The sequence below is a fragment of the Zea mays genome, chromosome 4 (genome assembly GCF_902167145.1).
Source record: "Zea mays cultivar B73 chromosome 4, Zm-B73-REFERENCE-NAM-5.0, whole genome shotgun sequence".
NCBI lineage: Eukaryota > Viridiplantae > Streptophyta > Magnoliopsida > Poales > Poaceae > Zea > Zea mays.
In genome coordinates this window covers 178,870,048-178,897,880 of record NC_050099.1, presented here as the reverse complement: position 1 = coordinate 178,897,880, position 27,833 = coordinate 178,870,048, and the positions used below count along the sequence as shown (strand labels likewise).

General features: G+C 44.9%; 4 protein-coding genes across 7 annotated transcripts; 1 reads left to right on the top strand and 3 right to left on the bottom strand.

Moving 5' to 3' along the window:
• Positions 1-1,088: 1,088 nt before the first annotated feature.
• LOC103654173 (uncharacterized) lies at positions 1,089-12,799 on the bottom strand. 3 transcript variants are annotated; one of them, XM_008680996.4, is made up of 12 exons: positions 11,858-12,799; positions 11,681-11,755; positions 11,103-11,225; positions 10,802-10,847; positions 10,567-10,727; positions 9,093-9,172; positions 8,072-8,177; positions 5,751-5,927; positions 2,752-5,673; positions 2,336-2,571; positions 2,123-2,258; positions 1,089-1,623 (listed from the first exon to the last, which is right to left on the bottom strand). In XM_008680996.4, the coding sequence occupies exons 1-12, from the start codon at positions 12,056-12,058 to the stop codon at positions 1,444-1,446; spliced, it is 4,443 nt and encodes a 1,480-aa protein (XP_008679218.1). In that variant the 5' UTR covers positions 12,059-12,799; the 3' UTR covers positions 1,089-1,443. The 3 variants fall into 3 exon arrangements, 2 of the variants coding, with proteins under 2 accessions (XP_008679218.1, XP_008679219.1); XM_008680997.3 differs by having other exon boundaries at positions 10,802-10,882; positions 11,858-12,488; XR_004857877.1 differs by having other exon boundaries at positions 1,117-1,623; positions 2,336-2,420; positions 11,858-12,507.
• A 606-nt stretch (positions 12,800-13,405) lies between these two features.
• LOC100274234 (uncharacterized) lies at positions 13,406-16,073 on the bottom strand. 2 transcript variants are annotated; one of them, NM_001148604.1, is given in 7 exon segments: positions 13,406-13,933; positions 14,015-14,065; positions 14,147-14,279; positions 14,408-14,470; positions 14,551-14,585; positions 14,692-14,994; positions 15,785-16,068. In NM_001148604.1, coding segments are annotated over 6 exon segments (702 nt in total). In that variant the 5' UTR covers positions 15,921-16,068; the 3' UTR covers positions 13,406-13,933; positions 14,015-14,033.
• Positions 16,074-16,843: 770 nt separating this feature from the next.
• On the bottom strand, positions 16,844-18,052 carry LOC103654172 (ethylene-responsive transcription factor ERF003). Its single transcript, XM_008680995.4, has 2 exons — positions 17,718-18,052; positions 16,844-17,572 (listed from the first exon to the last, which is right to left on the bottom strand). Exons 1-2 carry the CDS (start codon positions 17,798-17,800, stop codon positions 17,191-17,193), a joined length of 465 nt encoding a protein of 154 aa, XP_008679217.1. The 5' UTR covers positions 17,801-18,052; the 3' UTR covers positions 16,844-17,190.
• Positions 18,053-25,051: 6,999 nt separating this feature from the next.
• On the top strand, positions 25,052-25,664 carry LOC103654171 (60S ribosomal protein L39-like). Its single transcript, NM_001377485.1, has 3 exons — positions 25,052-25,112; positions 25,206-25,309; positions 25,398-25,664. The coding sequence occupies exons 1-3, from the start codon at positions 25,110-25,112 to the stop codon at positions 25,444-25,446; spliced, it is 156 nt and encodes a 51-aa protein (NP_001364414.1). The 5' UTR covers positions 25,052-25,109; the 3' UTR covers positions 25,447-25,664.
• Positions 25,665-27,833: the final 2,169 nt, after the last annotated feature.

The window sequence follows — 27,833 nt, the reverse complement described above, 5'->3', positions numbered from 1 at the left end:
ATTGTGCCTCTCATCTTTTGAAGCATCTGCCCTCTGCGTAAGAATGATATAATCGCGTGGCAAAGAGAGGGAGGGACCAAGAAAGGAAAAGAGAATGCATGCATCGGACGTCTTACCATGGGGGAAAAAGGATGGCGTGGCGATGTTGTCGCATCGCACGTCTCAAATCCTCAGCCTGTGGAACCATCTGTGCGTACGTAGTACGTATTCTACTGTATGGCGCATCAGCAGAGACAGGACCTATCAAGACAGTATAGGGGCAGTATACTGGCAGTACGTATCTACTGTATGTGCGTACGCACGATGTAAGGAAAGAAGAGAAATGACCTGTGTCTGAAAAAGGCGTACTCTACGAGTGCATGACATCTATAAACAGCTATACAAGCTCTCCTTTTGTGGCTCTACTTTTCAGTGCAATGTGCCTTGTGCATTCCTGGCGAATGAATGCTCCTCCCATCATCTCTACTCCTATGCATCATCTCTACGTACTTATATGCAATTATGCATGCCGCTTTTACCAAAGTCACGACTAACGAGTACTGCCGCTTATTTCACTATCCCAGGCAACGGGAAAACGTGATAACAGGAGTCGTACACCGTCAGCTGCATCCTGGAATTCGTACGCACGCATTTCGTTCCAAGGGATTTTCCTACTGCACATAAAATTGTACACAAAACACGTGGAGGAAATTTGTCTGGACTTTGTATTAATATAATACAAGTAGTCTTCTATGGTTGGATTGGATCGACCATTAACACATGCTGAATGACAGATGCACAGTACCACAAATGACCAATGTGCCTAGGACATCAAGAGGACCATGACCTCATCATTCCCTCTACCTACCAGTCACAGTCAGGACCCACACCACCAAAGTTTCCTGGGACCACATGCAGCTCTGCCTTTGACGGGCCTGTACTCCTGTAGCGGTAAAAGGGAGAAGGGGGTCCAATCAACGGAAGACTCCCCCTACGGCCCTGGCTGCATGTGGCTACCAGAATAGAATACACACAGGCGCACACAAGCAACAAACCATGTAGCTAAGCTACTTCAGCCTTCGGGCCTCTTTAATTTGCAACCCGAACACTAACAAGATTTCCTTTCATTGTCCAAAATAACAGCACCGACAAAAAAAGATCATTTTTGTGTGGAGGATTATGGTTGGAGCCCTATGTTATTGTAGTTAGACAGCCTTCCTACCTCCTATTCATTATGATATCTTTTACTAATCCATGAATATACTACTGTAAGGTAGGTAAGCCATTGGTATTTATATACACAGGTCAGGTCACACAGGATGAAAGCTTACGTGTCAATTTCGACTCTTGTGTGGATCAATCTTCTGTACAACAATAACTAGTGGCATATGTGTACTGTGTAAGCACTAACCAGGCAAATATGTACACGCCAAAGGACTTGTCATCTTACCCATGCTGGAGCAGCTATTTCCACACTTTGACAGCACCGTCTCTGCTGGCTGATATCAATCTCTGGCTAGACAAGTTGAAGGATGCCAGCGCGAGTATTGCGTCACGATGGCACCCGGCAGAATCTGCAGCTGCCTCCGCGAACTGAGTCTTGGGCGTCAAACCGGATACCGTGGTATTCTGTTTGTACATTTCCTGGGCACAACACAAACATATATTTACAAACAGCAGTTTGCATACGCAGGATACCTTGTTTAAGGGTGTGTTTGGTTGGATGTACATGGATGCTATGTTTGGATACTCTAGTATTTAGTACAATACAGATGTTGAGATGGATTGAGGTGTAAATTAGTTTAATTTATACCCGAAACCCCCTCAATCCATGTGTACTGAGGTGAATACTAGAGCACCCAAACAAGCCCCGAGGAATGGAAGGGGCGGCCACAATTTATATAGTGTTTGGATGAGTCATGTGGGGGCGAGATAAACACCGGAATAGTTTTTAGTGACGGCATTAATCCCAAAAAATCGAGGGGACGGTGTCGTCCCCGCCTCATCCCACTTTGACCTCAAACCAAACACATCCTAAAGCTAGGCCTTGTCAATTTCCATGGTTGTTAGGTAAAAAAATAATGGGGAAACGTGAATGGGGAGACCAAGGTGAAAGGACTACCGAACATGGACTGAAGGCTACCTGCACGACTTGTACTCCAAAACTGGATCTTATATCGTAACACTCATCGTTTCCAGCTGCTTTCTCTAAAATGTCAGCTTTAGCTGAACGGACTTTTTTCGCCGAGGGACCAGCAATACAGAAGCTTTGCTCAGGCCTTCAATGTCAATATAAAAACATCATGATGACAGGAAGTGTTAAGAAAAAATTATGAAGCTACAGATAGAATTGAACCTGGCTTGATCCCAGTAACGAATCTTCAAATCTGTTCCTCCAGTTAACAGATCACCACCTGGTAAGGGTAGCAAAGAACGAATGCCTGGACGACGCACAGGTGGGTCATTCAACTCATCGATTCTGTACTTATAATTACGTGCTCTTATTATATCTTTAATGATTGGCTTGTTAACAGGCCTTGATGGTGCCTTTGACATCACAGCTTCATTATCAGTGCTCGCTGTTCTAAACATCTGCGCAGTTTGTTAAATATACCAGATGCCAATTTAGATGCAAAAAGGTGCAAACACTTCTTATAAAATGGCATAAGGAACATGAAAAACACTTCTTATGAAAAATACTAAAAGAATCAAAACATTCACTTTAAAACGATGATGTTCTACCAACAAACCTCGTAATATACTAATCAATACCTGGTGGCAGCTTCCATTCTCAGCATTCCACAGAGAGACTTCATTGCATCCGGCAGCAACGAAAACTAGTGGCCTTCCAGCAGAAGATATTGAACTTGGTGGAGGTATAAGCAAGCACAATTTCTCTATTGGGCTTACTATTGAATAGTTCCACGAGTTAACAGGTAGTAAAAACCTATTATCCCACAATGTAAGGACACCTCTTGAAGAACCTGAGATGAACCAATTCCCACACTGGCCCACAACAAGTGCTGATATATAGCCCTCCTCTGGAGAGGATTTAAAATACCAAAATTCTGAGTTGGTTCTTGTATCCCATTTATGGATACCACAATGTTCAGTGCTGAAAAGAACAGTTGGGCTAAAGCTGTCGGGTGAACAATTTACAACGCTGAGAATTGCGCCTTCTTTGATATCATTCCTTTTTACACCAACAATTCCAGCATACCTTTCCACGACACTCCCAACGCTTCGTGCACAATCCACAGAAAACAAGTGTAATGTTCCATTGCTACCACCGACAATAACCTGTGAAGTACCATGAACCATTGCCGTACATAAAGCTCGGCTATTACCCACGCTATATGTTAACCTAGATCTGAAAGCAATGTCTTTTTCCAACTTTCTTGTATCCCAGATTTTGACACTCGAGTCGTCAGAAGCAGTCACAAAAAAGGTATTGTCATTCGACACGGCAATGTCATTGACAGAAAAGCGATGTTCCTGGAGATGTGCCACTAGAATTCCTCGAGGCTTCCATCCAGTCTCCAGGTTCACTGCTGATCTGGAGAACGGCAATCCTCCAGTATCAGAGTTTGAAATGCTATCCCCTTGCAAAGAAGAATTGCTCTTCAAAGAGTCATTGATGCTTAAATCTCGCCGCTTGCTACTGAAATGATCATCTCTAGTCTGCATGCCAGGACGATTCGGTTCCAACCAAGGTAGCCTTATCGAAGCTTTATACACTGATGAATCAGGGACCATGTGTGTTTCTCCTAAACCCCGGTTATCAATACAAAAAGAATATGATGGTATTCCTTTAGATAAGCCATCATAAAAGGAGCTATTTGCAGCAGATGCATGTAGAGCAAAACCAGAATATAGTGATTTGCCAAAAGAAAAGGAGTCTTTGACATCCAAGGACACGCTGCTGGAAATATTAGTGCCTTTCAGTCGACGAATATCTTCAAGGTTGCCCAAAGATCCACTTTGTGCCATGCCAGAGTATCTTCCACCATGTAATATCTGTTCTTTCTTGCCACTGCTCTTCAGTAAAATGTTTCCAATGTCCTGAGCATCTTCTAAAGGTACGTAGAACATTGATTTTGGTAGTGGAGGCTTAAGACATGAAAGAAGAGCAGTTTCAGAGTCCAATGAAGGTGGCTCCCTGTGTAGGAACTGCCGTAGCTGAGGAGAAAGATACACATAAGTATCTACAGATCCTAAGCTCTCGCTGCAGGCAGCAACAAATCTTACAGCAGACTGTTTAACCCAATTGATTGTATACCGGAGCAGGGGGAGAACCTTTACCAATAGACCAACAATTACTCTTTTCCTCAAATAACCACTTTTGCACATCATGGTCAAGCAATCAAGTGCATTTACAAGGATAGCCTCCATACCATCACTTAGCGCCTGTTCAAGATATGGCAGAAGATATTCCTCAACACTCCTTGCTCCAATAAAATAGCAAACATAGACAATCTGGGCAAAGAAAACTGCACGGAGCTGCTCATCATGATCATTTAGAAATGCTGGGAGTATAGGCAGAAGAAAATCGTTACTTTGTTTGTGCCCAAAGAAGTAACACAAATAACCTATATCCTGCAGAAGAGCTCTACGGGTATTAGGTGTCTGCTTTTGTCCCATCACTAAATCTTGCACTATCTCATAAATAGATTTCCTCAGTTCTGCAAGTTGGCGAAAAAAAATATCTTGCCTCTTCGCTGGTGAATCTGCAGACTGGGATCTGTGAGCTACCAGTGATTCATCCAGAGGTCGAATATTCGCGATGCTACGAGAACGAAGTAGGAACCTGTAAGCTGTTAAAGCCAGCTTGTGAATGTTACTAGCATAACAAACCCTAACACTCTCTTCCGTATCATCAGGGAGCAAAGAGAGCATTGGGAGGACATACTCAGGGAATATAACAGTATCACTGATAGGGAAATCTTGCACAAGACAAAGAACATCACATAAGGTTTCCAAAGCAGCACAACGGACAATGGCAGATGGATCTGAAAGCATCGCAATCACATAGGGGAGCACTAGCTGTAAGCGCCTATCATCATCTATGTATGTGGAGGAGAACTTCAGAAGAATTAGGCTGGCCCTTCTTAGCTCAGGTTTTTTCACACTGCGTATGCATGAGCAGAGTAACGAGACAAGCAAAACCATTCCTTCACAGCTCACCTTGGTGTCTATCTGCTGAAAAATGTCAAAACTATAGGTATCTGATTGATCATCATAAGCAGCCACTAAGGAGCATAAGTTAGTCTTTGAGATCTTCTTCACATGAGATACAGCATTGTTCTGGCTCATCAAACCACTTCCAATTTGTCTTCCTGCTGGATTAACTAGCTGCAAGGACTGAACACCACTTGCACATGAAATGCTCGGTGCAACAAAATGCTCAGTGTCTTTTGTGACTTTTGTGCTTGTGTTGTTGCTCCTGCTCTCCACTTCTTTGAGGAGGAAATTGATACCTCCGACAATATGTTGATGGTCTACAGAAGTATTTTTCTTACCTATGGATGTGCTGTTTCTATAATCTCCTGGTGAATATAAAGTTTCTCCTCCCATGCCTTTTCTCCCAGATGGTTCACTATGCTCACACGATGTGGACCTCTCAATTTGTTCAATTGTTGAGCTGCCCATCATTATTTCATGTATCTTTTCAAAATTTTCTTGAGTCTTTTCAACCTTCAAAGAGAACTATGTTTACATTGATGAACAGTAACAGTGAAACTGAGGTTACTACAGACTTGAATGACACTTACCCTGGCATCGGAGTCAAGTGGAACAATATCTGAGAAGAACTTGTGCAAAAATTTTGAGAAATAAAATGGGAACACAACAATTTCATATTTCTGCAGATAGCTTCGACATGGTAACCTTTTTTTGGGCTCCAACTGGGTCATGTGAAGTATCATGTCACGGATACCAGTATCTTGTATCTGTGAGCACAAGTTTATTTTAGTGGCTTTGTGTAGGTAATATCTGAATGGAATCCAACAATCCTCTAGTCAAACAAACCAGAAAATCAGTAAAGAATCTGATGATGAGGATATATAGTAGCATGCGAATGAAGGTACATAGGATAAATGGTGTCTTACTGTCTACATGCATCTTTTATAAGCGCAAAGTTTTGACAAATAAATATTACAAAGACACAAACTGGAAAACTCGGGTGGTACGCTTATGACAGTATATGCATTCCATATCAAATAGTTCGTCTATGAAAGTATATGCATTCCATGTCATATGGGCCACGGCACACCCTAAGAACATGAAAGTGTTGTGTTTTGAACTAGCCAGACACAATTCGAACCCTGACTTCTCTTTCTTTTTCCCAATTTTTTTTTCTGTGCACGCCCTAAACATATGGGATGGGTTCGCCACTGCCAATAGGATACATAGGTACTACTCAGGCATAAAAAGAATGAAAAGTCCAGCTTTAACCATTTAGGACAGGACATGGAATACTTATGCAGAACTGCAGATACACCAATTAAAATCATGCATAGCAATCATTCACTCCCATGTTCCTCGTACACGCTAAATATCATAATACAAGAAATTTTACAAAATGTAGATCTTTAATAGGTCAGAAACAATAAATATCTCAGGAGAGGGTTTCTATGGAAAGGAAGGAAGAATGTTAATGGTGGAAGCTGTCTTGTTCCTTGGGAGATAGTAACCAGGCCTCTAAAGTATGGCGGTCTTGGAGTTTCTAATTTACAATTCAAAAGTTGGGCTTTACAGGTGAAATGGTTATGGCTGCAAAGAACCGATCCGTCCAGACCATGGCAGGGAATGAATCTTCCTATTCAGCAGCAAGTGAGACAGTTTTTCAATCTTTCGGTCTTTCATGTGGTCGGAGATGGAACTAGCACTCTCTTTTGGTTTGATAAATGGTTGAATGGGAAGGCTATCTTTGATATTGCACCAGAGGTTGTCTGTTTGGTGGACAGTAGAGTCAGCTCGACCCGGACGGTTGCTCAAGCTTTGGACAACTGGCGTTGGGTTAAGGATATTGGGAGTCATCTTTCTATGCTTGGGCTGCAGCAGTATTTAAAATTATGGGATGAGATTGGGCAAGTGACTCTTTCACAAGAGGCGGACATGCTTGTTTGGAGACACACGACTTCTGGGCAGTTTTCCTCAAAGTCTTGCTATAATGCCTTCTTCCTGGGGTCCATTTTCTTTGAGCCTTGGAAACGATTGTGGAAGACTTGGGCCCCCCCCTAAATGCAAATTTTTTCTTTGGCTGGCTATAAGGAATAAATGTTGGACTGCGGACAGACTTCAGAGGAGAGGGTTACATTACCCGGCGAGTTGCCCCCTATGTGATCAGGAGCAGGAAACAATCCAGCATATCCTTTGCAACTGCAGTTTTTCTAGGGATTTTTGGCATCTCATTTTGTCGTCCATCGGGCTTGGTAACTTCACTCCTATTGCTGCTGAACAGTCCTTTGCTGCATGGTGGGAGAGGGTCTCTAAAAGAGTCCATAGGTGCAAGAGGAGGGGTTTCAATAGTGTCATTATCCTTGGAGCTTGGTGCTTGTGGCTCCCTCGTAATAGGGCTGTTTTTGATAGAGTGAGCCCTTCCATTAATTTGACAAAGAGGTTGTTTCTAGATGAGTTGATTAGTTGGAGTAAGGCGGGAGCGAAGCATTTAGACAGTTTGGGAATTATTGTCGCTTTAAATAGGGTCTCGTAGGGCCCGTCAGGCTTCCCCCTTGTGGGGGAGACTTGAGGGTTTGGTCTTGGTGTTGTAATTCGGTCCACTTTGGACCTTTCCTTTCTTAATATAATGATGCGCAGCTCTTCTACGCTTTCGAGAAAAAAAATAAGTGTTTTGGTTTCAAAACTATTACCCAGCTACATTTTTCGAACCAGAAAAAAATAAATATGAACTAATTGTCCTGTCAGAGATGGATGTAATACTGTAGAAACTCATGTTGCAACCGGTATTATAGATGCTAAGAGGTAAGTGGCGAGATATGCAACCCAAGATTACATGTTAGAAGAATACAAGCATTGCAATGATTCAAACAAAGGATTAAACTGTTGAAGAGCAAAGAAAAAACATAAAAACCTTTTCTAGGGTATGTATGGGGTCATATTGACCACGCCGATAAGCCAGAAGTTGGGAAAGCTCAAAAAGTGGCTGACCTTCAAGGAAAAGTTCAGCAAGAACGCACCTGGACAGAAGATACATGATACATCCAATGCTCAGCATTTTAAAAAAGAAAAAGACTGATAGAATTCTAACCTAATATAGTACTGCTAAATTACGGAGCTAGAAAAGAAATTCACAAAAATCACGTTTCAAATCCAGAGCTCTAGCAACCACTAATCTACTTCTAAAGATGGCCTACAGTCCATGAAACTAAACCATGAGATGTGAAAATAGCAATGTAGACAAAAACAAAGTTAATGAGGACGAAAAATAGCTATTACGAACTCTAATTGAGTTTGCTTCCAATATATGCAATCAAATGGCAATTAACATGATATTTGTGAATAAACGTGAAGCCCCAATGGAAGCCATAATATTTTCAAGCTGTCCCCCAGTTAATACTCAAGCTGTGTATTTCAGCGTGTGTCTCAAGGGTAAAGAAAAGAATAGAGACAATGAGGGGGTCAGTGTTGTTGGTATGAGTATAACAGGAGTTTTGTGCAGTAACTTATAAGAATCGTTTTACAATAATCATCACCATTCAGCTTTAGTCTAAACCTAAAAGTGTAAAACAACATGTTCCCCCTTGCCACAGAAGAACAAATGGCAATACAGCCCACTGGATGAAACTAGCATGCCCAAGCAAAACATAATCATAGGCGAACTATTTGACATGGAATGCATATACTGTCATGCCAGGTGCAGAGGTCAAACATGAAGTCATGAACCTTACTAACCAAGTTCCTGGATCGATGGGATCGAGGAACGGGGGAACATGGGACGTTGTACGCTACTAAAACAAGGTTTTAACACTACAGGAACGAGATTGTTCCCATGTTCCTGGAACGGAACGAACATTCCCTAATTCCCGGAACGAGGAACGTGCCTGGTTTCTAAGGTCATGAACAAAAGTGAAAATTAACATGAATGTGCATACCCAAGAGAAAATATATCCATAGATGGTTGCAGAGGTGCATCTGCTGCAACTTGGGACTCACCACCGTGTTCGTAGAATCTCTGTGTAAATTGAATTCATTCACAAAATACAGAAGAAGCAACGAAACAGTTGTGTTAGATCAAAGATGTAGCACAAACGGTAACAACACACATAACAGATATCGATAAGATCGCATCATAATATGAGCATATCCCTTCTAACAAAAAATAAGCACTAGTATAGCAAGTATTCCATCCTTGGTAACAATAGCAGGTTTCAGGATGCAATGTTTCAAGTGGCATGAAAAAGACAAAATCATAATAATCCGGCTGCAGTTTCTAAAATATTTTATCTCTATGGATTACAGTTGTAGCATTCCGAACATCTGCAGGGCAGTCCGAATAACTACAGTATTAATGTTGACAGAAATAACTAAATGAGACATTGATTCTAACCAGTCTTAACTATTAAGTCTTAACATCTACGTTCAGTGATAATTTTAACCTGCACTATCTTGCAGTTACACACAGGAGGCAAATATATGTACTGAAGCGAGCTGCATTTATAAAAAGGGAACAAATGGGAAAAATAAAGCAACAGGTATAATCAAGTAATAAACTATCCAGAGTAATTGTTCAAGGTTTTAAAGTCGTCCGTCTAATCACGATTAGTCGCGATTAGTCGGCCTTATCGCTAGAGCGAGCTCGATTAGGGTCTCTGACTCGACTAGAGCGACTAGGAAGCGATTAGTCATCCTAGTCGCCGACTAATCGTGATTAGTCGTCCGACTAGGGGTAAAGGTGGACTAGTTATGCCTGTTTTGGGCCACTAATCCGGTCTTTGTTACATGGGCCAGCCCACCATCTTTACAGCACAAACACTGTTTTACCCTACCTGTACCAATACGATACACAATACGCAGCGCACAGTCACGTGTGCGCCCTTCTCCAGCGCCGCCGCCCTCCTCTCCTGCCGCCTTGCTATGCTCCGGCAGCACTCTACATATGCTCCTGAAGTCCCGACCTAGTGACTGACAACAGCCTACAAATTTGGGCATTCTAATAATTCCTAGAGTTGAAATCAGTGTGTTGTTGTACAATCCAAGGTAAGTGATCTTTACCTTTTAATTTTAGTGAAAACATGTTTAGATCTGATGATCTACAATATAGTATTAATGTTGTCCTGCTACAGCTATAGTGTATTGTTGTCCTAAAGTCTTGCTACAACTATATATATATACATATATATATACACACACACACACACATGGTCCTGTTATAGGTGGACGTCTAGGAGTCGACTAGGCTCGACTAATCGCGATTAGTCATCTTATCGGTGCTCTGGCGACTAGAGTCGACTAGCCGACTTTAAAACCTTGTTGTTTACAAATTTTCCTGGAGGTACCTCCCGGTTTTCCACAGGAACAGTGATATATAGCATATTATTTTCAAGTAATTTAGATTAAGGAGCTCACTTCAGGTGCTAGATAGCATCTTCGTCTTCCTCCGGTGTCGAAGTAGAATGAGAAATCAGATGGGTCGTCATCCGGGATATACGTTGGCTTGAATGATGCAAAGTCCGCAAGATATAACCAATTCCAAGAAGTAACAAGCACATTCTCACATTTTATGTCACCTAAACACAAAAAGGTGTGAAAATAACAGCTAAGAGAATTTTCTTCCAATGCAACTCAGACAAACCCTTCTCACCATGGCAAATTCCCTTACTATGGCTCTGCTCCACTGCATGAATTAACTGCACAACCAAATGGTCTGAGTTGGCAAGCATCTCTGGAAAGGAAAAGAAAAATAAAGAATGACTCTTACATGCCCCACTAATTCTAGTGTAATAATTATATCTTCACTTAGCAGTGAGAATATATGTCCTTATGGGTTATGGACACCAGCAGAATCAACTTCTACGCCTTTGTACACACACATAGTCATTCAACACAGACACACGCGTGGGCGCGCCCACACACGCATGCACACCAAAGAAAAGAGAAGTCACCTGAAAGGCAAGCCATTTCTTTGCAATCTGACTGAGGAAAGGGCGTGTACTCAGTCGATCGTGCAAGTTGTTGAAGAAGTACTGTCTCAGGAGATATGCTGCCTTATCTGTTTGCAGCCAAACCTGAACAACATAGGAATTTGGAAGCCAATTCAGCATGTGAACTGAGATGCAATGTACATTCATTGATTCATACTATAAAGTGGCTATTTCAGAAACTTGCTATCTTGTGCAAAAACATCCAAATAAAGTGGCTACACTAACATCATCAGGACTTAATCAAAATAGGTAACCCACAGCATATAGAAGCGAAAAAAAAATACTACACTGCTGGAAAAGGCAGTTAAACCAAATTATTGCCAAAATCGCAAAACCTTAGTGTAAACTTAGCTGAACCAAACATACACACAGTACATGGGCTAAAAATCGCTAAACCCACTTAAATTTCCCTTAGAACATGCAATTGCGCATTGGAAAAACGTCACCGATGGCCCACTTTTCTGAAGCTACAGCCTACGCCCTACATGAGAAAGTTCATAAGAATCGGGACGGTAAGTCCTAAGCACGGAAATCCTCACCTGGAAGGGCCATACATGGGACCCATCAATCCCCTTGAACGCCTTCCTAATCCGCTCCAGCCTCCGCTCGTGCTCCTGCGAAAAAAAAACAGCGGCGGGATCTCACGACCACGATCCGGCACCAAATCCGAAGGAATTCATGAGTGGGGCAGGAGGGCGCCTGCGCACGCGGGTTACCTTGAGGTCGATGGGCTCGCCGGTGCGCTTGAAGTAGACCTTGACGAGGAGCAGCCCCTCGTCGTGCTTGCAGCGGACGGACTTGAGGAAGCGGCCGCGGCTGACGACGTCGAGGAGCACGAGGTTGTAGGTGGACGGCAGGTCGTGGAGGTAGTACTCCGTGGCCGACGCCTGCGTCGTCCGCGCGATCTTATTCCCCATTACTGCCTCCACCTCCGCCGCCGGCGACGCACTCCCGGCTCGCCGGCGCCTGGGGCTCGCTTCGCTGCTCGCTTTGCGGTCGCGGGGTACGTCGTGGCGTTGCGTGGGGCGTAGCCGCGTAGGCGATCGAATTGAGCCAGCCAGTCAAGTCATGTGTGGCCCGGTGTGTTGGGCACTTGGGCTCGAACCTCGAACACGCTGCCCCACCTCGTTGCAGACCACGGCCAGTAGGATTAGGAAATTGGCGTCGAAAAAGTCCGTTCACTAAACCAAAAAAAACTCAACAATCACAGAATATAGTTTCTTCCGCATCTCTTAAAACCAGATACATAAGCTCTTTGACTGTTTTCATATGTATTTTTTTCCTACGTTTACTTTAACTGAATCTTAAAAAATTATAGTAAACTAAAAAAATAAAAATAGAAATATAATTTAATTCAATTTTATATAACATGATCTATGCGGTAAACATGTAATATAACATATTTTAGTATAATTTTTTGTCATATTTTTAGATATATGTTTTCCATAACTACAGTTCTATGATCTAATTCTAATATTTTTTTTATGGTACACTAGGTATTGCATGCCCGAGCTCTAGAAAATTCCGTGCTTGTTGAATCATCTATAACTGATAAACCCATAGCTCAGTCGTACATGATCTAATAGGCACGGATTTTTGGTATAGCTAAAGCGTGAAATAAATAAATAATTATAAAAAGTTTATCGTAATTCGCTCACATAAATTGTACCTATAAATTAATTGCAAAAATCATATATCTAAAGATATAACAAAAACTCTATATCAAAATATACCATGAAGTTCAACAAAATTGTATCTTATATTTTATTTTATTTTTCCTGTGATTTACTATAATTTTTCAAAGTTTTATCAAAACAAACCTAAGAGATAGGAAGAATATATATATATATATATATATATATATATATATATATATATATATATATATATATATATATATATATATATATATATATATATATAGGTCATGTGTTCGGTTTTAAAAGATAAGGAAGAAGCTATGTTTAATTTTATAGTTGGAAAAAAAATGCCTTGCGGTGATGGAAGTAAAATGAACTTTTTCCCATTTAGGAAACGGCTTGTGTTCCGATTCTACCGCATAGAATAGAAGACATAGGCCCTTTTTGTTTCAGTTTTTTTAGCTTCTTGCCACCAAAAGCTGTTGCAGACTGTTAAACAATCAGCTTTCCAATCAGCTTCTATAAAATTTGTTTTACTAAAAACCATTAAAAATCAATATAAACACATAATCGGTTAAGTCGTTGTAATAGTATGAATTCGTCACTCTCTAGATCCTGAGCCATGTGGACACCTTTATCTTCCGTCGTATATAATCATAACGATACTCAGATTCTCTCTAAAGTCAGATTCTCTCCATGGTCAGAAAAAGCTGAACCAAACAGGCCCACAGATAGGTTTTTGGACTTTTGCATCGAAACTGCTTCAGCTCTGAGTCAATTGTGTTTATCTATCCCGTCGTCTAAAGCTGTCACCCAATTATAATCAATTTGAATTCAAGCTAGATTTTGGTGGCCGTGGTCAACAATGGACTTGTTCTAATGATCTATTTCAGTAATGCCTGTAACGAGGGTTGTGTAGAGAAAAACTTCGGCTCAGTTCGTAAATAAACTCGTCTGGTGGAAATGGCACGGAGGCCGGAGCCAAGTGATTCTGCCGACCTCCTTGGCAGCAAAGCTAACAACACTGTTCAAAGCACAATAATGTCAGCTGAATAAAAGTCGGCATGCTACAATAGGGTTCATCAAAATACAGAGTGACCTAAACACTAATTTCAAAGTGCATTACTGTTATTGTCAAAGGCTGGCACCATCCTGCAATACAAATAATGGCCAATCTCATGATGGCTGTGTAATTATAATTGTAGCAATAGATCGATCACACGGATTTCTTACAGGTGATATCAGTGAGTTATCAGGGAGCATCTTCACTTCCGTTACCAGATTCTGGAATAAGAAAAGTGGTTAACAGGAAAACACCTAATGGGGCTTCTGCCTGGGAAACTAGCAAGAGAACAAGAGCAATACCTTCAATGGCTGCTAAATTTTCTTCTTTATAGACCCCAAGAGGTGAACCATGCACAGATAGGAGCATCTCACCATTCTTGGGTAGCCTCACAGTTTTGGGTGTCATGCCACAGGATAGCCGGTTACTCACAGCCTGTTGAAGGAGTATGTTTATACGCAATCCAGGAGCAGGCATTTACTTGGGAAACATGATGCTATAGAAATGCAATGGAATACAATTTTTTTTCCAAATGCATAAAGTGGAACAAAGAAAATGCAGACCCCAGGTGTCTGAAAAGCTTCTGATGCTCCTGCCATTTGGCCTTCAGGCTGCTCACTCCAAGCCTTCAGAGCAACATGCACTCATAAGACTAGTGACGTCTAGAACACAAACATACGATGTCGCTACAGGCGAAAATACTTACAAAGTCACTGAAATTGCTAGTGCGCGTATAGAAGTCTTCCTCGATTGAATATGTGATGGTAAAATGTCAGTTAAGCAGTCTGACGTTAGCTGGTTACTATGAAGTTAAAAAACCATTAGTAGCTAGATGACTTCATCAAACCTGAATCCCTTGGGAACTGAAGTCCATCAGCAGCTGTGAATGATGCAATCGAAGCCCGTAGAGTCCTGTCATCTGCAAAGTCTCCAATCATCCATTCGCCGCCGTTATTCCATTTCAGCTCAAGCACATCATATTCCTCGTTCGGAACAACCGACAGATTGTGCAAGTTCTCCTGAAAATACTGCATGGCGTTTCCCTCCAATTGCTCCTCGGAATAATAGGACCGTGCCAATTGCAACTGGTAATGTATGTTCCCAGCCTCCGCGTCTTTTATGGCTTTGATGGCAGTAATCCGGCGCTCGCCTGTTTATCGGAACTCTGGATTAACAATCTGAATCCTAATCGTTGCATGAGAATATGTAAACAGTGTTTATGTCGTGCATTGCTGATGCAGAAAGAAAACAGTTGGCCTTCAACATTAGCGCCTGAGCAGGATGTAGGGAAACATAATTCCACGCTGCTGTTCTAAATGTGCAAAAACAGAACTACTTTAGGGCTCGTTCGGCTAGGAGGCTTCTTTGGTTAGGAGTGGATAAAAATAGATTGGAGGGGATTAAATCCCTTGCTAGTCAAAATTGACCCCTTCAATTCTCTCCAAAGACCAAACCCTATGCAACCGAACAAGGCCTTAAGGGCCTGTTTGGTTTCTTTCCTTATTCCTGTGTTTTTCCTGTAAGATTTAACTATTTTTTTGTAAGATTCCTGCCTTCCAAACAGGCCCTATGCTATTTCACCTACCACCTTCAGGCTGTTTCGCTTAATTTTTGCCAGGTTGAAATGATTCTTCAGTCTAGGAAGTAGAATAGCTAGCTCAAGTAACATTTGGTTGTTGGTGCCAACAGGAGTTCCTGATAAACAGGGCCAACTGAGCCACCCATTCCGGTTAACCAACCAGTAGAGCCGGTACAAAGTACTCCACTTCAGAGCAACGAAATCCTCTTTGCGCACCGTAGTCTTGCCCCAACTAACAGAAACTACGGCCAGATGATATGCTGGCAGCTGGCATGATGCATCAACCAGGAGCTGAAATCTAGCGCAGCCCCTACCAGTAGCAAAGATGGGGAGGGATAGGGAGGAGGTTACGATGCCGTACTTTCTTGTTGGCTGCCCCATATCAGCCGCTCTTCCAGCGGCGCGTCGGCGCCAGGGGGCACTTGCGGTTGCGGATCCGGCTCCGTCTGCCTCTGCGACTTGGCCGGTGGTGCTCGCCGTTTCCTCCTCGGCGGCATCGCGTCGGCTCCGCTGCGCCGCGAGCAGGGGGGGGGGGGGGGGGGGGGGGGGCGAGAGAGAGAGATGCCCCAGGTCTCAACAAGAGGAAATTTTTCGAACAGAGGACAGAGCAACGGGCACCAGCGTCAGCGTGTGGGAGGATTTTCGGTACGGGCCTGTGGGAGCCTCCCGGAGGTCAGGTTTTTAAAAATTCATTTGATTGATTTTATCTCCAGCATGTGGGCCGAGTCGAGTCGGACTAGTTCTTACGGCCCAGTACATGGAGCATGCGACCACAGACCGCTTTGTTCTAGATGTCTTTTTTTTAGAAAAAAATATACAGTATATCCGTACTCTACACTCTACAGTCGGACAGCATAAAATTCATCTAGATTAATCTAATTCTTATTGGATCTTGAAAATTGGAAATGGTTTTTTTCTGCATATTTGAAATCGAATGAGATAGGCAACAGCAACCGGAGGATCTCTGTACACAGCACAGGAATGGACAGCAGAAGAAGAAGAAAAGAAGGCACCTGAAGAGAAGGGAGGAACATAGACGATGGCAGCAGAGTAGGAGACAGGAGCACAAGGGATGCTTGAGCTATGTCCCACGAACCACACACACATCATGCATGATTAATTCCTCCCTGTCCCTCTCACAACCCTCGACCGACGTACGCACATGTTGTCCTTGAGAGCCCAGAAATAAGAAACTGCGCGCGAGTATGGGCGTATGGCATAGCATGGTAGCAAGACCGCAGGAGCAACGGTTCATTCTCAGGAGAGCAGTTCCTTAACGTGCGGTAGCTGCCAGGTGGGCCAGGCCCACACACACACGCGAAGCAGCCTTGGCCCTTGGCGGTGGTGCACTGGTGCTGGTGCAGCAGGACACTCGGATCCCTGAGTCCTGTGCAGGAAACATGGGAGAGACGAGATGGCATGGCCTCAGCAGGGGTCACGGCCTCATGGGTGCTGACCGCTGCTGTCATGTTTTGCACGCACGCGGCCTTTAAATTTGCAAGAATGAGAATGCTCGATTACATATATATACTTATACGTACAGCTACAGCTATACACGTGGCGTACACAAATCAGGCTCCTACGCACGCTGCAGCGGCTGAGCGATACTACGCACGTCGGCACGAGTACAAAGAAGAGCGCGAGCGCGACGCATGGTGCAAGTGCAAGAACAAGAACAGAGGAGAGGTGGAGCGGAGCGCGGCGGTGACGGGCCGGCCGGGGGCGCTAGCCAGTCGCTAGGCAGGTCGCGTCGCGGCTAGCCTAGCACTAGCAGCAAATCTCCATGGAGAAGTCGGAGTCCAGCAGTTCCTCGATCATCTGCTCCACGTGCTGCTCCTCCAGGGACCTACCGCCGCCGCCCCACTGCGTGGCCGGCGGCGTCGGAGGCGTCGCGGGCGCGGAGGTTGCTGCTGCTGCCGCCGCCGCCGCCGCCGCCTCTCTCTGCCGCTGCGCGGCCTGCACGGACGCCAGGTTGAACCGGTGCAGCTTGTCGACGAGCGCCGCGGAGAGGAACGACGGCGGCGGGCCGTTGGCGTCGGCGGGGAAGTTGGTGCGCGCGCGGGGCCCGCACATGATCCGCGCCGCCTCGTCGTAGGCGCGCGCCGCGTCCTCCGCCGTCTCGAAGGTGCCCAGCCATATCCGCGCCTTCCTGCATGCAAATCAACAGCCCCAGCCGGGCGCGGTCAGCTCCGGGAACGGGACGATGCGAGGTGAGGAACAGGGGCGGCGCGCGTAGCGTAGCGTAGGTGGCCGTGGCCTATACTATACGCTGCTGGGCTAAGCTAGCTACGTACAGGAGAGGGTGGCGGATCTCGGAGACCCAGGAGCCCCAGTGGCGCTGCCGCACGCCGCGGTACCGTTGCTGCGGCCTGGCCATCGTCGCCTTCGGTCGTCGTCGACGGTGGCGGCAGTGCAACTACCTGGTCGTCCGGCGATGGAGCCTCGTACTCGTGCTCGTGCCCGCGCGCGCTGGAGGGGTGCGGGTGCGGCACAGCGGCAGGGGAGTGTGTGCGAGACATTCGCCATTCGCGGGATATGGAAGGGGCGCCTATAAATAGGAGAGAGATGGGGAAATTTGGAATCTACACGACGCCCGGAGAAAGGCTACCACCAGGCGGGTCCCACGAGCACGGCCCCGCCTCGTGCCGTCATTGATCTCATTCTCAGCGTGGTGGTCGGCTGGTGCTGGACTGCTGGCTCCACTGGTCACTGCTCGCCTTCTTCTTCGTCCTCTCCCCCTCGCAAATCCGGAAGGCAGCGAGCGTCACGGTTGCTCCCTTCTTTAGGCTTTGTTCGTTTATGTCAGATTGATGGGTCGGAATAAATCCTAGCTAAATTGTTTCTCTAATTTATATAAACTTTGATTAATTGGAACGATTCCGTGTGCAATCCGACGTAAACGAACAAGACCTTAACAAAAGTCTTATGCGTCGCAAAAAAATAAAAAAACGTTTCATGCTTACACCAATTGTTTTAAAAAAATAATTAAGATCATAAAAAAACAACATCAATATTTGTATCTCCAATAAAACTTATTAAAAATAATTCTACAGTCGATTAAATAATAATAATTTTTAGTATCATAAATGTTTGTTTTTTATTGTTTTCATATATTCCATTGAATCAAAAATCGTTTGGCTCCTCAAGGAGGGAAACGTGAGGTTTGCATTCCGGAGGTGGTAGTACTCGTGTGTGTGTGTGTGTGTGTGTTTCGTGAACTGGTCGTCCAGCTGTGCGGATCGAGTTGAGCTTTTAGGCACAGCAACTCATCTGGTCGATTGATGCAGATCGCACATCATCCGAAGGATTTGATGCTCTCTCTAGTCTCTACCAATCAGCCGATCGAGAGCATAGCAAAGCAAAAACAAAAGCAGTGGGCGACGCAGCAGGGCGCCAGGGCCGCAGCCCTGTTGATTGCTGCGCTAGCGCTAGCTACTAGCTAGCTGGTACTACTAGCAAGCTGACCTTTCGCCGTAGAGACAAGGGGGCATGCAGGAGATTGGTCCTGGCACTCCCAGTGGCCAGCGGCGTCGGCCGGGCCGGGGGGGAACGTGCACCGGTGCAAGTCAGACAACGCAAGGCCACATGGAACCCGGGCACATGAGATGCCGGCCGGGGTGTTGCGGGTGGTGGGGACGTGGGGTGGGGCCGTGGGGGTGAAACCCCGAATTCTCTGGTGCGTGCGTGCTATGCTATCCGCGGATTAGATTACCTGCTAGCTAGCTACTTGTACTGAGCAGCATATATACATGCATGCACAAGACACATCACATGTGACCACCATCGATCAGTCGTCCTATATATGGGCAGTATAGCTAGCTAGAGATCGATCCTGTGCTAAAGTTGATGGATGGACGGAGATAGGACTACTAGGGAGCGATTGGGGTGTGGCCGTATCATGTATGCCGTCAAGAGGAGCGGACGACGACATGACGATCCTGTGCCGTTCGTAGGAACAGCACGCGTACACCTACGCCTACTAGTACATGGTGCCCGTGTGCATTGATCCGCTCGAGCTCGAAGAGACATGCATGGCCACGGCGGCCGTCGTGTGCATGTGTGTGCAGGCAGAACCAGATGAAAGATAGCACATGGCGGTACTCGGATGCCATGCCGGCCGGGCGGCCAGCCGACAAGGCGGTGACGCTAGCGCAGGCGGCGGGCGTAGAGGGCCAGCGCCAATTTCTTCCACGTCGGCCTTGGGAAGAAGAGCAAGGGGGGGGGGGGGGGGGGGGGGGTTGGGGGTTGGATTGGCGTGCGTGCAAGTGTAGGTGACCGGTGACAGCTAGTGAGTGTCAGCATGTGCGGTCTGTAGTGCGCATGAGACGCGCGCGCGCCCATTGGTTTCGTCAGCGCAAGCAGTCCTACGCCTACGCCTACGCCCACGCCCACGCCCCGCGCAGCGCCGCAGCCCGCAGAGTAGAGTAGGCTCAGATACCTGCGAGCCTACGGCTGACTCTAGGCGTATTTAGTTGTAGTGTCATACTTGTTCGAACTTAAGAACTAATCTTACATAAAAAAAATGTTAAATAAAATATGCAAATTAGACTGTCAACGAAACAAGCCCTGTCTCTCGTTCCCGCTGCGCAGCGCTAACGGTCTCAGATGCGTAGCTAGTGCTCCCTCTGTTTCGTTTTAGTTGTCGCTGAATAATACAAAATTAAACTATCCAACGACGACTAAAAAGAAACGAAGGGAGTAACTATTTAGACCACAGGACTAAAATAAAGGGCCTGTTTAAATTCTAGTTACTAAAGCAAAAGTGAATGAAGTTCTATCATTTAGGAGATAAAGATCCAAACAAGAACAACTGAAAGTGACTAAATTATTACTTTTTTTGCTATTTTGTCGCTTTTAGCTCTTTCTGCCAAATAACTAAACTTGAGTCATTTTTTTGGTTTTAGCTCATGAGATCCAAACAAGCCCTTGTTTGGGAGCTATGTTTCTCAAAACCACGATTTATAATACCATACTTTATTGTATGTCATGACATAATTATGGTATATTTTACATCAATTCAATTCAACACCTGTTTGAAGACACAATATCTTATTATTTTAGTTGCGGTGTACGAGAAGAAAAGACATTAGTTGTGTGCAAGAATAAAAAAACTTTGTCCACACCAAAAAAAATTGACCCCAAAAATACTATGGTATTGGTAAAATCATGATTTAAAAATACAATTTTTTAGGTGCGCTCTCAAACACTTTTTGGTCTAAAATACAATGGTATGCTCAAAATTCAAATAACACAGTATTGCCTTGGAACTAAGGAAATACTATGTTCCTAAACAGGTCCTTAATTTTATTTTACTCTTGTTGAAGCTGCAGCATTGAAAACGGTGTGATGAGACCATTCTTGATGGGATTTTTGTCTCGTTACCCCTCGTTTGGGACCAAGGGTAATGTAAGGGATTGAGATGTCTAAATCACTTATTATTCGAAATTGAATAGTAAATGATTTGAGCCCTCTCAATCTCCTCTATTACCCTTGCTTTCAAACAAGCCTTTAGAGCTGATTTGATGATCATATAGGTGAAAGAGATAATGAGGTAATAACCTCTTACTATTCAATTTTTAATAGCAAGAGAATTCTTTTCAAAGATACCCTCCATTTCCATGCCATCAAACTAGCTCTCATGCAATGTTTGTCCAAGCGTGAGCTCGGTACAAGGACGGTTTTCAAGATAGTTTTGCACATCATTGCCTAGCAGTTGTTGCTAAGTACTAGCACGTACTAGTAGTTTGCAGGAGCCGGATTTGCGATGTTTTTTTGCGCGGCCGGCCAAACGCAGTCATTAGCCCTCGCCCGCGATCCGCATTTCGTGGGATCGTATTTTGACACAGGGTGACACGCAATGATTGGGACAAGATCGTCTTAGGATGCCATGAGCTCGTTCAACTCGACAGCAACCCCGTACTGTACGTGGCCAGCACTTGGATTTATATTTTCAGGAGAGAAAAAATGATATGCCAGTCAAACCCTCCCTGCCGTATATTGTTGCTTTTGTTTTCTTCCGCGGTGGTGCTTTTTTCCCGCTGTATTCCATTCCAGAGGCGACTTAACGAGCGAGCTGAAGAAGCTCATCCCAGCTGATCGGCGCACCCAACCAATGCAAGAGAAACTGCTACCGTCCATCCGGTAAATAATTTGCCGGCTTTAGCATATATTAGGTTGCAAACGAGGTGACTAATAAATTAGCTAATTGTTAACAAGAGAGTTAGCAAATCATTTGTCCATCAGTTAATTGACCTTGCTAGTATGTGCTAATAGAGTCTTTGCTATTGTTAACATGTACAGGCAAACAATCAGCCATGAAGATCACAGGGGGGCCCTATATCTAGATCCTGGTGCAATTAATTCGCGATGAAACCTGCATGCATATGCCTTGCGGCTTGCCTTGCCTTATCCAGCGCCGACGGCTAGCTTGCTGACGAGATGAGATGAGATGAAATTAAAGTGCAAAGCAAGCATGGCAGGTGGCAGCTAGGCGCCATGGATCATGGCAGACAGCACGTAGAACGCCCATGTGGCCGTGATCGGGTGATCGATCGCGACCTGTTATCTCATGTGTAGTGTATCTGGGCACTGGCCGGGCAGCATGCATGATGCATGCAGCTTAATTAGAACGCGCGCGAACGAGATGTCAATCATGGGGATCACTCCTGCGAAATGCTCAGCGGACGACGAAGCCGCTAGCGCTGCTGCCACGTACGCATGTGTGGCATGCATGTCGGTACGTATTCGCCGAATCCCGGTCGGTTCATCAACGGAGGAGCTCCATCCCGCCTGGTGGTGGTGGTGGTCGTCGTCGGCATCGTCCAGCGGCTCTGTGGTGTCCGAACGGCTGGACTTCCGGCGGCGACGACGACCGGCGAGAGCGCGCGCGCGGGACAGCGTCCGGAACCCCCATGTGGCGGCCACGGGATAATAAGCTGCATGTCCGTGACGGCGACGTTCGTGTGTAGGATGCCGACCATGTCCCGTAGGATCCTGGCACCCTGCATCATCAGGTGCAGCTTTCTCTGTGCCTGCCTGATGCATGCATCTAGCTCATCCGGCCGGGGGTCTTCAGTCTCCAGTCTCCACGACGCGGTTTGCTTGCTCTCTTTGGGGGCTGGATTGGGTCGGAGAGAGAGAGATGTCTGGGGCTGTGCTTGAGAGGGACGTTTCTGTTTCCTTCTTGTTGTTTAGTGTCGAGCCGTGCGTGACCGGCTTTGGTTGTTGCGTAGCCGTATGCTGGCGAGACAGAGAGATCTGGACTTGGACGGCCCCGGGAATTGCGGCTACGACTTGGAGCCTTTGTAGCACGGAGGATCTATGCCATGACGGTTGTTATTTAACTGCCAAATTGGCAGAAAGGGCTGGCGCCAACAAACCGATCGATGGGAATGGAATCGTGCACCAAAAGTTAATTAAAATCCTGATCTTAGCTTGACGACCCAATGGTAGGATGCCTGGTGAGTGGTGAATATCTGTCTCCTACTACCACAGCTACGTAGTACTCTCACAGTTCTAAGCTATTTTGTCCATATGTACCTTTTGTGAAGTGCATTGCAAACGAAATCCAGTACATATAGGAATCAGATTTTATATCGTTGCATCTCTTGAAAGCTCTACAGACTTTTATTTATATCGGATTGCACCTGTCGACAGAAATCACTGTAATAGTTAGTGGCACAAGAAAAAGAATTTCTGCCACTTACAATAAGCATCTCTCTCTTTAATTTATCTAGAGATTAAATGGTACGAGTTATTTTAACATTGTCAATCTTTAATGGTTCACCGATTGTTTTATCGCACTTGACAAAACTAAAAGTAAATCTAACTTATTCTTGCTAATTCTTTTGAATCGATAATCATGTTGGAGGTTTTGACCTTAGCTGGCTGAACAAGTTCAGTGGCATATGTATCATTAGACTCATCATCTGAGGTACTTTAATCGCATCCTACCATGTGCTTGTTATGAAGAGATGTTTTAGATGGTTCTTTACTACGAAATTCACAAGTCTTTTTTTTCTCGAACGCACAGGAGAACTGCGCTCCATTATATATTAAGCATAGAAATAGAAAAACAAAACAAAACAAAAGGTTTACAGTCCTCCTTACGGAGGCCAGAAACAGGCATACAAATATAGATCCATAAGGGGATCAAAAAATCAAACTACTCAAATCTTCCTAAGGCTCTACCAAGGGTTCAGCCAGATGTGTGAGGCCTTTTGCACTGGCCACTTCACATCTTCTTCTTTCCTCATGTAAGATCATGTAAGATGCACTTGAATTAGCGAGAAGAACTAGTCGTCGTCTAATTTTCCTTTTAAGTACGAGCACAATCCATTAAAAGCCTGCCCTATTGTTTATCTGTAACATGGATCTGAAAATATCGGTTTCTAATATCTCGAAATCTCTAAACATAATCACTAACTGGTTCATCTCTTTCATGCCAAAGTGATGCTAAGTCAACTAATTCTAACTCATATTCCTAGAGAGAGAAAATGCTCATATATATTATGTTCTAAATCACCCCAAGAGCTAATATAGTTGGGAGGCAAGACAATATGCCATGCAAAAGCGTTACTACTAAGGGGCAAAGAAAATATGCGAAAACAGAAAGCTTCTCTATGGTCCAATTCTTCTAGTTATGCTAGAAATTGGCATGTGCGATTGTGTGTGATTTTACCCACACTCACTAGAAAACTTTTGGAAATCCAATATTCTAGTCTCTTACGGGTATGGGATGGTGTCAAATCGGTGGTCATATGGCTTCCGATATGACTTTCATATTCCGGTCACAACAGACATTCCAGCATGAGGTGTGGGACGGTGAAGATTAAAAATGACATAGAGCCGAAGCAAGATAAAGATTAAGATTAGAAACTACAACTATAGTTAAACTATGGCTACAACAACTTCTAGATCTAATGCATAAGAAAAAAAAAGTAAAAAACTACTTTATAGATCGATTGTTGGTTGATTTAATCGATCGTACCCCTTTGTATATGTAGGGAGTCTGGACCCGTTCCTAAAAAAAACCCAACAGTTCCTCGTGAGTTATTAGAATAATCCCGTGAAGAATAAGGACTTCAGCCCGACCTAATCTAATCCTATACTATCCAGGTTGACACACGGACTGAGGAGCGAATTGTTTGAGCCATAAGGCCAGATCGTCGTACTTGTTGGCTGGTAGATTCGGTGCTCAATAGAAAATCACCATATACGCGCCGAGGGACGGAGCCAGAAAAAACTTTAGGAGGGACTGGACTAAATTGCTGTAGTATAAAAACTTATTTTACACTATATTGTATATATTTTAGATTATAGGAGGCTATAGTGAGGCTCCATGGGATCCGAAGCGGTAGGGGGGGCTCGAGCCCCGCCCGCCCCACCGCTGGATCCGTCCCTGTCGCGCCTGTTATCATAAGAATATCTTCTACTATCCAAAGCACAAGATATGTTTGCCCTTACATCAAACTAATGGGCTCTATGCAATACAAGGCCTATTACGTTGCCCAGGAACAGGCCAGCTTCGGCCCACGGGGGTCCAGCCCATGAGGCAAGCATGCCCAACCCAAACACCGCGCCTCTCGCTTCCACTATATAATCCTCACTATCCGCCATTTCATGCCTTCAGGCTTCTAGGGTTTTCGCGCCGCCGCCGCCGCCGCTTCGTCGTCTCCGCCGCAGCGATGGTAACTGCCGCCTTTTCCATGGTGTTGCACTGTGCCGCCTTGGTCCCATTGTTTCTCTGACATGGTTGCCGGTCTGCTCCTCTGTTCGCGCAGCCGTCGCACAAGACCTTCCGGATCAAGAAGAAGCTGGCGAAGAAGATGCGCCAGAACCGCCCCATCCCCTACTGGATCCGCATGCGCACGGACAACACCATCAGGTGACGGCCTCGACCTCACTAAACTCCCGCTCGTGTGATCTGGATCCGGCTGTTGCTGACCCAGCGGCTGCGTACTGTGCTGTTTCAGGTACAACGCCAAGCGCAGGCACTGGCGCCGCACCAAGCTCGGCTTCTGAGCGCGCGGATCGGCCGGCTCCTGCGTCGGAATTCTAGGGTCTCTACCTTTCCTTTGGTTTTATCGATGTCTCTTGTGTTTCTGTAAGCTAGCAAACAGTTCCAGAAAGCTTTTGTTAAGATTTTGATGACGCTAAGAGGATTGATGCTACTATGCTGTACTCAGGATTCCATGCTGCATTGCGATGCTAAATTAAAGAACCTCTGTTACCTTACTTTATGTGTAGTGTTGCAGTGATTGAGTCCTAGATTTGATCACTGGGTCAGTTCCGATGCATGGATTGTGGTGTCTCTCTTTGACTACGCTGGAATGAAATGAATACATAAGCCATTCATATACCTTCATAGAATAAATTGTCAGCGCAGGTGCCCCATGTAAGTTTTTGTCTGCAGTGGTGCATGCATTGTTGGTTTTAACATTGTTTGACTTGTAGATGGTTAACGAGCTCTGTGTATATGAATAGTGAATGCCTGTGTTTGGTAATGAGCTCATTGCTTGACTCAGTCATATGTTGTAGTAGATCTGTGTGGTTCTTGGAAGGATAAACCTAGTGGTTATGTACATGATGGTAAGTTGGTAACCTATTGGTATTTAGATGATCCTCTTCTATGGTTGAGAGGACGTTGAAATCTTCCAACATCTGGCATCAGTGCCCGGAAACAGGGAAGAGAAGAATTTCAGGTTCAGGGGCATCGTGGCTGACGGACGCAAAAAATGGGGCAGGCAATGAACTGTTGTCTCATTAGTCTGTGCCGTTGCGTGTGTTGCTCAGGGGTCAGGGCCACTACATCTCAGGATGTAGGATAGGATTACCTGTTATTTCTATTATCAATGATCGATCACTATATTGTTTTAGAAACCTTTTCCGCGTTGCCAGTTGCGATGATGAGATGATCATTTTTACTAATCTGTATGGTCGGTGTATGATGTCAGGCTTCTTGGTTGCACTCGCTTTTACTCTGTATATGTCATCTGTGGGGGCTGTTAACTTCTCATTAAGCATGCAATCTATAGAGACAAACACAAAAGAAATAGAACAGTAGATACGGATTAAAGCCAAGCTAACATGCCCGTCTTTTTTATTAGCTTAGCTACATGATTTTGTCGAAACCTTGTGTTATACTGTCAGGTTTTGAATTGCGTTTTACAGAGTAATTGTCGTGCGCTGTTCTCGTGGTGTTGATCTGGTGCTGGCGCTATTTTGTTCATTCTTGTCTTTTTTTTCTTTGCTTGTGAAATTCAAGGATGTTAAACGTTGCAACTAACTTATTGTTTTTGCTTTTTTTTGGTTTGTATAGTTTCGGACGTGTTTACTGGCATTTCCAGTGAACGCTGAGGATGCCCCAACGCCTCTATTTACAAATTTAATTGCGATTCGTCGGGCTGGTCGCCTGTAAGTGTCCGACCAGGGGGACGACGTCATTTATTTTTCTGGTCGTCCTAATCATTGATTAGGCGTCCAAATTGTCTGATTAGTCGTTCGATTAGCCATCTCTGGTCGACCAGTGTGCAGCGGGCTAGATGTGCTATTGGGCTTCACCGTTTTTTGGTCAAGTAGCTGCATAAATCTGTATAAATCTGTTTGCGCCCCTAAACTCTAAAGCCTCCCCTGTGCCTGCGCCCCTCTCGTCTCTCCTAAACTTTCTGTCCTCTGTGGCTCTGTCGGCGTCGGCTGCTCCAGCCTCCAGGGCTCTCCATCGTCCACCAGCGTCGGCATGCAGCTCATGCTTGAAGGTCATCCCTGCCCCCTGCTCATCTACAAGGCACAAGATGAGATGACACACAAGATGAGCTCGTCATCCGAAGGTCATCCCTGCTCCCCTCCTTCCCCCTTGTTTGCAGTTTTGCATTCTGTGCAACAATACCCATTTGTTTGCAGTCTGCCCTGGCCCTGCTCATCTAGTGTTCTATACTTTTATATTCTATTGCCTTCAATAGTTCTTAGCTTCATAGCAGCGACCAGTTTATCACAGCAGTCCAGCAGCACCAATGATCTTATTCTTACCAGTTTCCATCAGTCCAGCAATGGCACATATCTAGTGCCTAGTAGTGACTTGACCTCTATTTGTTGACATGTTCAGAGTTTCATGCTGCTGGTGGACGAAGAGGTGCTGATGTTGAGGTCTTATTCCCCGGGTCCAATGTGGTTGGCAATGGCAATGCAACTGCAAGTGATTCTGTTCCTCCGGTGACCTCAAATGTTGATAGCACAGACCCTGCTTCGGCATTATCAGCTGCCGCAGACTCAAAAAGTTTTGCTGAAAAGGCTATTGCAGCACTCCCTCCTGAGCTTAGTGCACAAGCAACTGACCCAAAAAGAAAGGCAAGGTAACAGGACCCAGGATGGAAGTTTGGGTGGTGGCGAGACACAACAAAAAAGATTTTGCT